We start from the raw sequence: 13,797 nt of genomic DNA, 5'->3' as shown, positions 1-13,797 counted from the left end.
ACCCCTGGTGTGCATGCATACTGCTTTGCTTGATTGCCTCCTGTGTAGAGTTGAGCGACTTTGGTCGGATCAGGTTTCATGAAACAAAATTTGTTTCAGATGAAACTCGTCCGACTAGGGCAAAAAAAGTCGGAGTTTCGTCCGAAACCCGACCCCAATGCAAGTCAATGGGGAATAAAAGTCGGCATTGAGTGGCTGACATTCATCCACTCAATGCCGACTTTTATTCCCCATTGACTTGCATTGGGGTCGGGTTTCGGACGAAACTCCGACTTTTTTTGCCCTAGTCGGACGAGTTTCATCTGAAACAAATTTTGTTTCATGAAACCCGATCCGACCAAAGTCGCTCAACTCTACTCCTGTGTATGACCTGGTCTGTCCCCTCACTCTGTTCTCTGTCTCACGTTTTGGTACTATTATCTTCTCCGGTTCTGACCTCCTGGCTGGCTATCGTTACTCCATTACCGTTTGACCCTATTGTACCGTCTAATGCCTGTTCTGGTTTACTGATCTATTGCTTCATCCTGACTATCCGTTCTGTCTAATCCTTTGGTACTGTCGTGCTATCTCGTGCTTTGACTCTGGCTTGATCTGATTTACGTCTATCTGTGCCCGTTGGTAACTTTGGCCCGTAGTTACCCTTTTAGGAGTTTTCCTCAGTTCCTAGCTCTCTGGAGTTTAGACCTCGCCCTCAGCAGTCACGTGCTTCAGGTCCTGTTAGTCTGGAGCATGCATTGTCACCACTGCTGCCCCACTCCACAGGTATCTTTGTGCACAGTTTTTGCACTCAGGACACACACACTGGCCAGTGAGCAAGTGCAGTGCTGTGCTCCTGACATTATAGCTGACCATTTCAGGGTTTTTTTTCTCTCTGAGGGGAGAAAAAAAAAGGTGTTTTCCTCATGAATCCCATGCAAACTTTAGCTGATCAGGTCAAGCACCTGACCCAAATGTTCCATAAGCTCAATGTGGAACAGCGCACGATGGCCCATACCCAGCAACAGTTGGTGGATACTGTGCAGGGGGCTGTCACTGCAGGGGCGCCGAGTTCTGGGGGTAGAGATGTGTCATTAGCATCTCCCGAATCTCCGGTCAAATTGCCAGACCCTTTCTCAGGGGATAAAAGGGAGTTCAGGTCCTTCAGAGAAGGATGCAAGCTTTTTTTTTCCCTAATGCCCCGCTCCTCTGGGGACAAGTTCCAGAGGGTGAGGGTCATCATTTCCCTACTTCGGGGGGCTCCACAGGCATGGGCTTTCTCTCTCTCTTCCTCTGCTCCTGAACGTATGTCTGTAAACCTGTTTTGAGGCTCTGGAGCACATATATGATGAGCCTGATAGAGTGCGTCTGGCAGAGGATATGGTGATGAGTGTGACACAGGGGAGGAACTCTGCTGAATGATTCTGCTCAGAGTTTAGATGTTGGGCCGCCGAAGTATCCTGGAACGATGCCGCCCTGAGGGGGTTGTTCCGCAGGGGCCTGTCTGATCGTCTGAAGGATGCTCTGGCATTACATCCGTATGGACCGGCGACTCCGTGCTAGAGGAATGATGCAACAAGAGTCTCCCTTGTACTCCAAATTGTGTGACACTGCACCTGTATCTGAGCCCATGGAGATTGGGTGGGTCAGTCTCAGTTAAGGAGAAAGAGAGAAGGCACTGTAGAGACAACCTACTATGCTTTTACTGTGGAGCCTCTGGACTTTGGAAAAGAAATTGCCCCTCCTGCCCTTCTTCTGTGAAACCATCAGAGAAACGACTGAGTCTGGGCAACAATCGGGAAGGTTGTCCAGACTCCCAGGTACATTTTTTATCTCTTATAAAGATGGTGCTCCAGGTTGAATTGGAACTTACTGGTGGTCCTGTTGTGACTACAGCCTTTGTTGACTGTGGTTCCTCTATTAATCTGATTGATGCCCAAGTTGTGACTCTTAATAAGATAGGGACAGTCAGGTTGAAAGACCCTGTTAAAATTGTGGCTGTGGATTCATCCCCTCTTACCCAGGATGGAATTTGCTTTATGTCTGAAGTTTTTTCTATGAAAGTGGGTTCCACTCATGCGGAAAAGTTAAGTTGTTTCATTATGAATAATCTGCCTGCAGGACTGGTATTGGGGATGTCCCGGCTGCAACGCCACAATCCTCTCATTGATTGGGTGAAGGGGGAGATCACCCGATGGGGATGTAATGTTAATGGTCTGTGTTGTAACCCGATTCCTTTTGTCAATCCGTTAAAATCTGTATCTGTGTCGTTTGTCAGTCTGAAGGGTATTCCAGAGTACCTGAGAGACTTTGAAAACGTGTTTTCAGAAAGTGAGGCTGAGGCGCTCCCACCACATATGATTGTGCCATTGATTTAATTCCTGGAGCCAAATTACCCAAGGCTCGTTTGTTTAATTTTTCCGGGCCTGAGCGCCAAGCTATGAAAGAGTACATCAAAGAGAGCCTTCGCAAGGGGCATATTCTGCCCTTGGTCTCACCCATGGCAGTGGGGGTTTTTTTGTAAAGAAAAAAGATGGTGGGTTGCGACTGTGCCTTGACTTTCGGGAACTGAACAAAATTACCGTTAAGAACACGTACCCTCTCCCGTTGATTCCCGATTTATGTAACCAACTCACGAGGGCCAAATGGTTTTCTAAGCTCGATCTACGAAGGGCTTATAACCTTATAAGGATCCGGGAGGGGGACAAATGGAAAACAGCATTCCTGACGACTGAGGGGCTGTTTGAAAACCTGGTTATGCCATTAGGCCTCACTAACGCCCCTGCTGTTTTCAGAACGTCATTAATGTTGTTTTCTCTGACCTAATTGGGCGTTATGTGGTCATTTACCTGGATGACATCTTGGTATACTCTGAGGACAGTCAGTCACACTTACACCATCTTCGTACGGTTCTTATGAGACTACGGGAGAACAATTTATACGCTAAGCTGGAGAAGTGCTCCTTTTTTATGCAAGAACTGTCTTTTCTGGGTGTAATTGCATCTGAGGAGGGATTTCGCATGGATCCAGGGAAGGTTCAGGCCATTACAGACTGCGTGCAGCCTCATCTAAAGGGGTTGCAGCGATTTCTGGGCTTCGCTAATTATTATAGGAAGTTCATTAAAGGGTTCTCGCAGGTGGTGAAACCCTTGACGGACCTCACTCTTAAAGGGGCAGATGTAAAAAAAATTGGTCCGTGGCCGCAAAAAATTCCTTCCTTACATTAAAGAAATGCCTTACTTCAGCCCCTGTGTTGGTACAACCCAATTCGTCAAGACCTTTTATCATGGAAGTCGACGCTTCGGAGGTGGGGGTGGGGGCAGTGTTGTCCCAGGGCCCCTCTACCCTGACTAACCTCAAACCCTGTGCCTTTTTTTCTAAAAAGTTCTCTTCGGCCAAGAGAAACTATGATGTCGGCAACAGGGAATTGTTAGCGGCTAAATTGGCCTTTGAAGAATGGAGGCATTTTTTGGAGGGGGCCACTCATCCCATTACGGTCATCACTGATCATAAAAATTTGGCCTATATTAATCTGCTAAGAGATTGACCCCCAGACAGGCTCGGTGGGCACTTTTTTTTTCTAGATTTCATTTTACAATTACATTCCGACCTGGGTCTAAAAATGTAAAGGCGGATGCCTTATCCCGAAGTTTTGATTCTGAGTCCCCTCCAGAACCTCCTTCCTTTATTCTTCAACCTGGAGTGGTTGTAGCCGAAGTCTCCTCTGAGTTACAGAGAGAGATTCTGGAAGCACAAGCACAGGCTCCCAGGAATAAACCCCAAGTTAAATTGTTTGTACCCGAACATTTCCGTCTCACACTCCTGCAAGAATTTCATGATTCTGTTTCAGTGCGCACCATGGTATTGCAGCTACCTGAGGGGCAGTGGCCAGGGTTTTTTGGTGGCCCTCTATGGGTAGTGATATCAAAAGGTTTGTAAATACTTGTGGGGTGTGTGCTCGCTCTAAAAGCTCTTAGGTCTGGCCGGCCAGGGAATTGGTGCCTTTGCCAATTCCAGATAAAACATGGACACACCTGTCCATGGACTTTATCACTAATCTTCCCCTTCCAAGGGCAACTCAGTGGTATGGGTAGTAGTTGACAGATTTTCTAAGCAAGCCCACTTTGTGCCATTACCTGCATTACCATCTGCTGAAACCTTGGCCCGCTTGTTTATACAGCACATAGTTCGGTTGCATGGAGTACCTCTGAATGTGGTGTCAGACAGGGGTGTGCAATTTGTGGCCAGGTTTTGGAGAGCATTTTGTAAGAAATTGGGGGTCACTTTATCATTCTCCTCTGCCTATCACCCGGAATCCAACGGACAGACTGAACGCACCAACCAGTCGTTGGAGCAGATTCTGAGATGCCTGGCCTTCTCCAGACAGGAAGACTGGTGTGAGGTATTACCCATTGCAGAATTTGCATTCAACTGTCGTATTAATCAGTCTACTGGAAAGTCCCCCTTTCAGGTCAATTATGGGTTTGTTCCGCAGTTTGGGGATTTTTCCCATATGGATTCGGGTTGCCCTGGTGCCGAGGGGATGGTACAACAGTTAAAAACTCTCTGGAGGGAGGTGCAGGGGAACATTTCTAAAGCCCAGAAGAAGTTCAAACATTTTGCGGACAGGAGGAGGGGGGTGGTTCCTGCGTTAACAGTGGGGGAAAAAGTCTGGTTGCCCACCCGTAACATCAAACTTAAGATACCCTCTATGAAGTTGGGCCCCAAATTTATTGGCCCATACAAGATTGTAGAGGTGATCAACCCAGTGGCCTACAGATTACAGTTGCCCACCTCCTTCAAAATATCTAACGTCTTCCACAGGTCCCTATTAAAACCTGTGGGGACAGTTAGAGAGAATCCCTCATCTGTGGTTCCACCAGTATTGGTAGAGGGTCAACTGGAGTACAAGGTAGGGCGCATCATTGATTCACGGTGGGTGTGCCGGAGACTTCAGTACCTTATTCATTAGAAGGGATAATCCGTTGAGGATTGGTCATGGGTTCCGGCCAGTTCGGTGCATGCTGATCGACTGGTGCGGGCTTTTCATGCCAGATACCCTGAGAAGCCTGGGGGTCCAGTGGCCCCCAATTAAGGGGGGGGTACTGTCATGGTATAGGACATGGTTAAAGTCCTGCTCTCACAGGGTTAACTTTTGCTGGCCTCCCTTTGGATCTGCGAGGGGTATTACTCACTCCAGACTAGCATTCTGTCAGCTATACTGTTGTTCTGGCTGTGTGTCTGACCAACCCCCCTGGTGTGAGTGTACTCCATTGCTTGTTTGATTCCCGTGTATGACCCGGCCTGTCCCCTCAGTCTGTTCTCTGTCTCACGTTTTAGGTACTATTGTCTTCTCTGGTTCTGACCTCCTGGCTTGGCTATTGTTACTCTACCATTTGCCCCTATTGTACCATCTATTGCCTGTTCTGGTTTTCTGATCTATTGCTGCGTCCTGACTATCTGCTCTGTCTAACCCTTTGGTACTGTCCTGCTATCTCGTGCATTGACCCCGGCTTGATCTGGTTTCCGCCCCTGTCTATGCACCTTGGTAACTTGTCCCGTAGTTACCTTTCTAGGAGTTTCCCTGCAGCTCCTAGCTCTGTGGAGCTTAGGCCACGCCCCCAGCAGTCACATGCTTCAGGTCCTGTTAGTCTGGAGCACGCATCGTCACCACTGCTGCCCCACTCCACAGGTATCTTTTTGCACAGTTTTTGTACTCAGGACACGCGCACTGACCCAGTGAGCAAGTGCAGTGCGGTGTTCCTGACATTTTTTTTTCTTACTTTTCTATCTTTATTATACGTGACACTTGACTCTGAGAGCAGTTGAATTCAATAGCTCCTCTTTTTGGATTTTGCCTGAATTCACTCTCAGAATAATAAGCTTCCTGACATCTAGTGATAATTTTGGCTTTACCTTTGCCATGTTTCAATCGAAAAACACACAAACAAAAATATAAATTTTAGGTAAAATTCGACTACCCATAACAAAATATGCAAAACATTTGTCCCAGCAAATGTTGAAAACTAATACATAAAGGGATAAAACAATGTCAAACACAATTTTCATTCTTATAGCTGACAACCATTTGCTTCTAGTTTACTAAACATCACCAGGAAAATGGCATCACAATAACCAGACAGAAGTAAACACACTTTTAAAAATAAAGCAAAACTTTTGGTCGCTACTGTATACGATATGTATATACTGTAACTACACAGAATGCATGCATACATTGTAAATACAGGAGCTAATGCAGCAATTGGGTGATTACCGGCCTGGTGCCCATGAGAAAATATCAATTCACCAGTAAAATAAACTCAGACATGGAAATTATATATTATATTGCATACATTCCAGTGAATGGCCATCCATATAATACATGGTTGGCCTATGTCTTCTGTAGCAAGAGCTGCTGCTTGTTGGCTTATAGGTGATTGGCCCAAGTGGGGACTGTCCATGTTTCTAGTACAGCAAATGAATGGGACAACCACTTTAGAACAGATTTTGAAATTATGTGATGTCTTCTACTGTAATGACAGATCTACCCTTTGTAATAAACACCTTAGCTGCTGAATAACATCTTTATAAAGCGTAAACTTCCCAACCATGACAGCTTGATTGAGAGAAAAACTTTTACACTCAAATGGTAGGTTTATTATCCAATATGAAAAATAAGGCAAGGACCACCACCATACAAAAATATCAAAAAATTACCCTAGTGAAAAATAGATGTACTTCTGCAACGTTTCGGCATAAACATGCCTTTTTCAAGCCAAATCTGTTATGGAGTAGGGTCTCTGATTATGGAAACTAATCTCCATTCATGTCTTCAATGGAAGCCTACCAACATCCTGGATAAGTGCAATTTGTGAGTAGTAGAAGAAAATGAAGGTTCTTGGCGCACAAATTGGCCAATTCATGTATGCCCATCAACCACGGCAAGGTGACCTCCCTCTGATGGCCTGATGGCTCCCTACTCTACAGTATAAGCCACTTCTGGGCCACAAGCCTACAATTTTGGACAAAAAACCTCAACCAAAAAGACCTTAATATTGTTTGTACAAATTTCTGGGTAGGAAAGTGCCACAAGCCAACAATCAACCAAATTGTAGTACATAAGTAATTTGTATGAAAACCCCCGCTGGTCGAACATTAAATTAGTGAAAATAGTGGAAAGGAAGGAGGAAAAGAGTAAGAACAGAGGCAGCATAGCACTCGTTTTCAGACATCAGCAGAGAATAAAATTTACAAAATCCAAAACAGTTTCCTATGTTAATAATGGCAATGTATTCACCAAAATTGGATGCTATATGGTTGATCCATAAGGGGTCCGATTTTTATTGCACATCCATAGACTTGAATGGGTGAGTCTCATCCGAACTATGGAAAAAACTTGTCCATGCTGTGATTTTTTTTTTTCACACCGGCATTCAGTCTGTGTGATGTCAGTTTTTTCCACAGGCAGCACTAGGACCAAAACTATGGTCTTGTGAACATAGCCTAATGCAATGATTATCAGCTGCTGATGGAATGCCGCCTACTTTGTAGCTGCAAATAAAATCCCATTATCCTCGGAAAGCACAGAAAAAATTGGCAGGTTGAAAATTCTTTTCCTAATGTGTAAATATTTCCATATTTTAAACAAATTGTGTTGAGTCATGTTGAACTGCCGAGGCGTTTCACTTAATGTTGCATCTGTTTGGGAAATAAACAAAAATGATTAAGAGATAAACACATTATGTTCCGGGTTTGTTTCATTCAACAGATAACACATGTGATATTTTAAAGACATGTGTATTGATGGGGCAAAGGAAACAAAGATGTCTGGCGCAAAAGTCAGACTTTGGAAAAAAAATGTAAATTATTTGATATTTTAATATTTTACATACAGTTCTTAATAAGAATCCAATTTATTAGCATATTATGGTACAGTACAATGAATTTGACAGCCTTTTCTATGCAAAAAAAACTTTCTCAATGATCAACTGGCCCAGCGTTGGGATCCTATCAATCACCTGATTGAGATTTTCATCCAGTTATATAGTTGTGCAAAAAGATTTGCAAGACCCTAGTCCAGTGTCCATGTTGGTAGGTCGTGGCCACCGATGTCCAGTGTCCATGTTGGTAGTACATGGCCACCGATGTCCAGTGTCCATGGGGTAGAGCCTGGCCACTGATGTCCAGTGTCCATGTCTGTAGTGCGTGGCCACCAATGTCCAGTGTCCATGTTTTGGTAGTGCATGGCCACCGATGTCAAGTGTCCATGTTGGTGGTGCGTGGCCACCGATGTTCAATGTCCATGTTGGTAGTGCGTGGCCACCTATGTCCAGTGTCCATGTTGGTAGTGCGTGGCCACCGATGTCCAGTGTCCATGGTGGTAGAGCCTGGCCACCGATGTCCAGTGTCCATGTTGGTAGTGCGTAGCTACCGATGTCCATGTTGGTAGTTCGGACTGGACCAAAGCTCTGCAAATCTCTTCCAACCTGCCTCTTTTAATTAGATTGCCTAGCAGAACGTCATGCGTGCTAATAGATATGCTTGGATAGTACACAGAGACAAGATTTTCAAGGCTCTTGACTGGTGGCCACAGACTACCAATGTGGATGCTTGACCTGGGTCCTGCAAATCTTATATCTCAACTCTATTCACTTACTCAATTCCCAAGAAGCAGGTGCTTGTAGTATTGCATGGTGCGCATTTAAGTGAATGGGTACCTTAGTAATAGAGTATATACATGTTTTGTGTCCTCTAAACCAGGGGCTGTTACTTTCGATTAACAAGTCTCCCCCTCTTTGTGTTTATAAAGAGAACCTGATAGCTTCTCTAGGCCCCCAAAAACACCACTATGTATTTATTACTATACGGTTATTCCCTTCCTAGCAAGTCCTATTTATTGTATCAATGATCCCTTCAAAAGCCAAAAAACTTCAGAACTGTAGTGGCAATAGTGGATGAGTAGTTGTGGGGACATCGATTTCCCAAAACTAATCATCCCACTAATAAGTATTTTTAGGGAGGCAGAGACTAGCATTGATGTCGCTCTTGCAAGTCATGTTACTTACACCGACAAGATTGGTGAGATGATTAGTCTGGAGAAAACAATACCCTCACGACTAGTCACCCACTAATTAGCATATCAGCACTGCAGTTATAAAAATGATTCTTGGCCTATGAAGAAATCAATAGCACAATAAAATGGACTTGTTAGTAAGAGTATAATGGTACCAATTACATGGTGATAGTTTGGGGGGCCTGGAGAAGCTATAAGGTTCCCTTTACTATTTGTTAAGAGGGTGGTGGAATCATTTTCAACACTCTTACCTATAGGGTGATAAAAGAGGACCTGTCAGCAAGTCAAATGTAGCAAGCTGAGTCATCCTTTTTTTGCATCTAACATCCAGGTTCAGAGATGTGCCTTTTTATTTAGTGCTATTTTTTATGGTCTTTCCCAGAGGTGTGTTGCTCACAGGGTAATAATGCAGAGCAGCCTACAGACTCACCCCAGAGAATTCTGTGAACAACGCCGCTTCGGTAAACATTATAAAAATTATCACTAAATAAAAAGGTCCATATCTCCGGATCCACATGGCAGATTTAAGAAAAAAAAAACAACAAAAAGATTACTGAAGGGAGCAGCCGGAATAAAAACTGATTATTTTAAGAAGCCCTAGAAGCTAATTTAGAGAAAAAAGAAGAGAAGCTGGCACCAACATCTGTTTAGGGAATGCTCGAGAAGAGAGGAGGAGGAAGTAATTGGTAAGGAGATGACAGCTGAAGAAAAGTCAGGTGGAGAGGGGATGAAAGACAAGATTACTGGTCGTCTCCACATTAATGACTTCTGTCAAACAATATTTTTCCAGAAATGCTACAATCTTTCAGAGTAAGACAGATGATGCCCACAATGAGAGAGCTGGCTCTGGTGAAGGCACTATGACTAACCTGACAGGCTCTCCTTAAAGTGGGCTTTGACCTGTGGACTTGTATCGAAGACTTAGGCTGGGGTCACACTTGCTAGTGCAATGTGAGAAATTCGTGCGAGTCTCTCGCATCAATACCCGGCACTGCCGCCAGCATTCAGGACCAGACTGTGCGGCTGCATAGAAATACATGCAGCTGCACACTCCGGTCCCGATTGCCGGCGGCAGTGCCAGGTATTGATGCAAGAGACTCGCGTGAGTTTCTCGCATCACACTCGCAAGTGTGACCCCTTCCTTATATACAGATCAGCATTACATTTAAAGCACCAGTATAATATTTTTTTGGCACCCTTTGATCCATTAATGGATGAATTGCAGAGGGCTTGAGTCTGAACTTGTATACTATTGTCTCAAACACTTACTAATTCATAGATAAATGCTCCCAAATTATGGAACATTTATTTGGAAAAGGTATAAGTTGGGAGGAACCACAATCAGGCTGACAGGTCAAGGCCTCGCTCATCATGGTGTCCGTAGCTCTCTACTATCTACTCCTCTTACGTATCATCTTCTGAACTCAACAGAGAATATTCCAGGCATATTCACTTTCCACATATTGAGTGCAAGAAATTTAAGAAACCTCATGCACGCGCTATTAAAAATATCCACAAAGCAAATTGACAAGATCTGTGGGTGTGAAATCCATAGAATGGAAATTTATGCTATAGATGTACCGTAATTGTGAATTTTAGGGTTCGCTTACACTTTGCGTATAAAACAGACGAGGGCAATCTGATAAAAAAAATCGGATTGCACTCTGACCAACGTTATTCAATGAGGCCATGCAGATCTGCAGATTTTTTCTCAACCATATTCGGCGTGCTGCGATTTCACTCCAAAATCTGATAGGTGTGAGGAAAAAAATCACATTGCATACGGAGCTTCAGAGAGGCATCTGATTTTTACGGATACATTACAGTTCTGTAGTATAGGAAACTGTCCATGATCCCGATCCCATAAAAGATTAATAGCTGCTACTGTAAGTAAAAAAACGGACAGCACAAAGATGGCAAGTGAGAAAAAAATCGTCCCGCTCTCCTAGATGAGAACGGGACCTATTTTTTTGTGAGCTGTGTGTGACACTTATCAGCGACCAGCTCCCCTGCCGGTTATCGCTGATTGTCCTCGAATGGCCTGGACATTTTTTGATCGCTGGTCTCCTGCTGGCCAGCATGCATCGCTGCGTGTGGCAGGCGGGAGACCAGTGATCAGCGAGCTGGTAACAAGGTAAACATCGGGTTTCTAAGCACCGCGCAGCGCTTAGAAACCCGATGTGTACGTTAGATACCAGCGCGCTGGTGCAGGTAGCTGGTAACCAAGGTAAACATAGGGTTTCTACGCGCCGCGCGTCACTTGTTACCCACGTGTCGCTGTCCTGATCTCTGGTGAAGCTGCCTGTTTGGCAGCTCACCAGCGATCATGTAGCGACACACCAGCGATCCTCACGAGTTCATATCGTTGTCGAGATCGCTGGTGAGTCGCTATGTGTGACGGGGCCCTTAGGGTGAAATCTGTGCCCCCTCCAAGCATATTCATAGCAGTAAATACAATCCGTGGGAACGCAGCCCAACAGATTTGTATTTAATTGTAGCTTAATTAAATGTATGAGACTTTCCCTTTCATAGAGCCTGTGTTTGCCGTACAGTTTTTTCTTGTAATGAAGTCTGTCAACATGCTTAGTAATTTATTTCTAATTACTTGCTGAAAGACAAACACACATCAGTGCATTTATTGTCAGTGTTCCCGTTGTAACTGTCTTATTCAATAGATATCGATGAATGCAGAACATCCAGCTACTTGTGCCAATATCAATGTGTTAATGAGCCTGGAAGATTCTCCTGTGTTTGCCCAGAAGGATATCAACTTGTCGGCACACGATCATGTCAAGGTTTGTATGTTGTTGTTTTTCTAACTAGTACATATCATTGAAAAATTGCATTTTATTTATATCAGACTTCTATCACAAATTTTTTTTTTAAATTTGTTATGTTTTTATTTGCGTGTACACTTAAAAAAATCGGATATCTTTCAGTTTTCACACTTATTGACAAGTTCCTGTTCTCCGCACTTCACTTGTCAGCTTTTCTGGGCAGACAAACAGAATGTGAAGAGTAGAGATGAGCGGATTGATCCATGGAGGACTAACTTTGAGTCAAATTTTCTGAAATTGTGGGTGTCCAAGAATTCAATATGCAATTTAATTCAAGAGAATTGGGATTGTTTCACAAACTGCTGAATACTGCTGAATACTCAGAGGGCGTCAAAACAATGAAAATGTGGAGCTAAGACAGGTCTATCAGAGGGGCTATCAAAGGAACTCTAAAATAAGCAGCACCATTTTATGCTTATACAGAGTAAAGATAAAAGCTTAAGTGCCCAATTCATTCCACATAAGGATAGAAAAAGTGACAACTCTTTCCCTACGTGCATGTATAAGTAGAGACCTGTTGGCCACTAGCAGCGAGTGGAGAGAAGACACAGAGGACCCACCTGTCCGACTAGTCTCCTGTGCAGCTCAGTCATTGGCGGCTTTTAATGTACATTTTTATGGCCGCTGTTAATTTCTTATATGTCCAAAGGCGGGTACAGTGAGGTCGGCGCTGATTTGGCGCAGGGCTCGCATGATGTATCAACCTCACATGAGCCACAGGAGAGCAAATGCCGACACTGCTGAAATGGTGCCAGAGGTGAGTATAAGCTTGTTTATTTTAATGGGGCCAAACGTGTTGAATGAGAAGGGGTTGTCCAAGTAGTGCATAACCCCTCTAACAGCTAGGGTGAGAGACTACCCGTGACACTCAGATGGCTCCCATGTTCAGTGACTGCAGATTTACAATATGTTTCCACTGCAGTCGGAGAATAATGAAGGCTCCTAGAGGTCTACCATTTTAATAATCCAGGCAAGGCCTTTTTTGCTGACAGGTGTTAGAATGCAATACAGAAGTTTTGCAGTGTGTTATACCAATGATCAGACAAATCAATAATCAAGTTCCCTTGTGAGACTATAAATAAGGGTAAATATGAGCTTCATGTTCAAAGAAGTATCTAAATAAAATAAAAACAAAACCCAACAAAAAAAACCTCAAAATAGTGAAACTGCAGTTTTTCTTCCATTCTCCTGAAAAAAGTACTTTTCAATACATTGTATGTACCCTTAGGTGGTACATACAAAATAGTCCACATACAACAAGGAAAACATTGCCAGAAAAATTAACAAGTTCTTACTCTTGAAACAGTGATGCATAAAAAAAATTGATGTTGCCTCAATGCCCAAAACACCTGCATCCTTAACAGGTTATTGGAATACTTTGAAACAAAATTTTTGGCACTGTTATTAAAAAAAAAGTTTTGTTCTATTTAATATATCTACAGACATAAATGAATGTGAAAGTAACACTCATGACTGTGGGGAAGATGCCACATGTTGGAATTATTTTGGAGGATTCCGATGTTACCCAGCAAACCCCTGCCAAGACCCTTACGTTCGTATGTCGGATAAGTAAGTAGATGCAGGTCAAAAAATTTTGAGCGAAAGTGTAAATTTAAAATATTTCTGTCCAGGCATCTGCATTGTGTGAACTACCTTACAATGGGAGGGGTTTGTATTTGCAAATGGAGTTAACAACAAATCAATAAATCATAGCTTAGCATGGGGAGGCTTGGCTAGAGTAGTCATTTCTGGGTTATGTACAAACAGGTTAAATAAAAAGAAGAAAAATAGTTTTTTTCAGAAGTTTTTTGAAGAACCTTATTTCCTTCTCAAAATGTGTAAAATATTCAACTATTCAAAAATGACATACTGGCAGAAAAAAATGTCATAGGCGCCAGGGGGAAAGGCACT

General features: G+C 43.5%; 1 protein-coding gene across 1 annotated transcript in view; it reads left to right on the top strand.

The window, feature by feature from the left end:
• The window catches only part of EFEMP1 (EGF containing fibulin extracellular matrix protein 1), a 151,630-nt gene that overhangs the window by 125,950 nt on the left and 11,883 nt on the right, over positions 1-13,797 (top strand). The window contains exons 8-9 of the mRNA XM_073576655.1: positions 11,725-11,844; positions 13,329-13,455. Coding sequence (XP_073432756.1) covers positions 11,725-11,844; positions 13,329-13,455 — 247 coding nt within the window. The remainder of the gene's footprint in view (positions 1-11,724; positions 11,845-13,328; positions 13,456-13,797) is intronic.

The sequence above is a fragment of the Dendrobates tinctorius genome, unplaced genomic scaffold, assembly GCF_039654945.1.
Source record: "Dendrobates tinctorius isolate UK_male_01 unplaced genomic scaffold, ASM3965494v1 ptg000050l, whole genome shotgun sequence".
Taxonomy (NCBI): Eukaryota; Metazoa; Chordata; class Amphibia; order Anura; family Dendrobatidae; genus Dendrobates; species Dendrobates tinctorius.
Note: the sequence above shows the minus strand (reverse complement) of the source record. Positions and strands in the feature narration are given on the sequence as shown.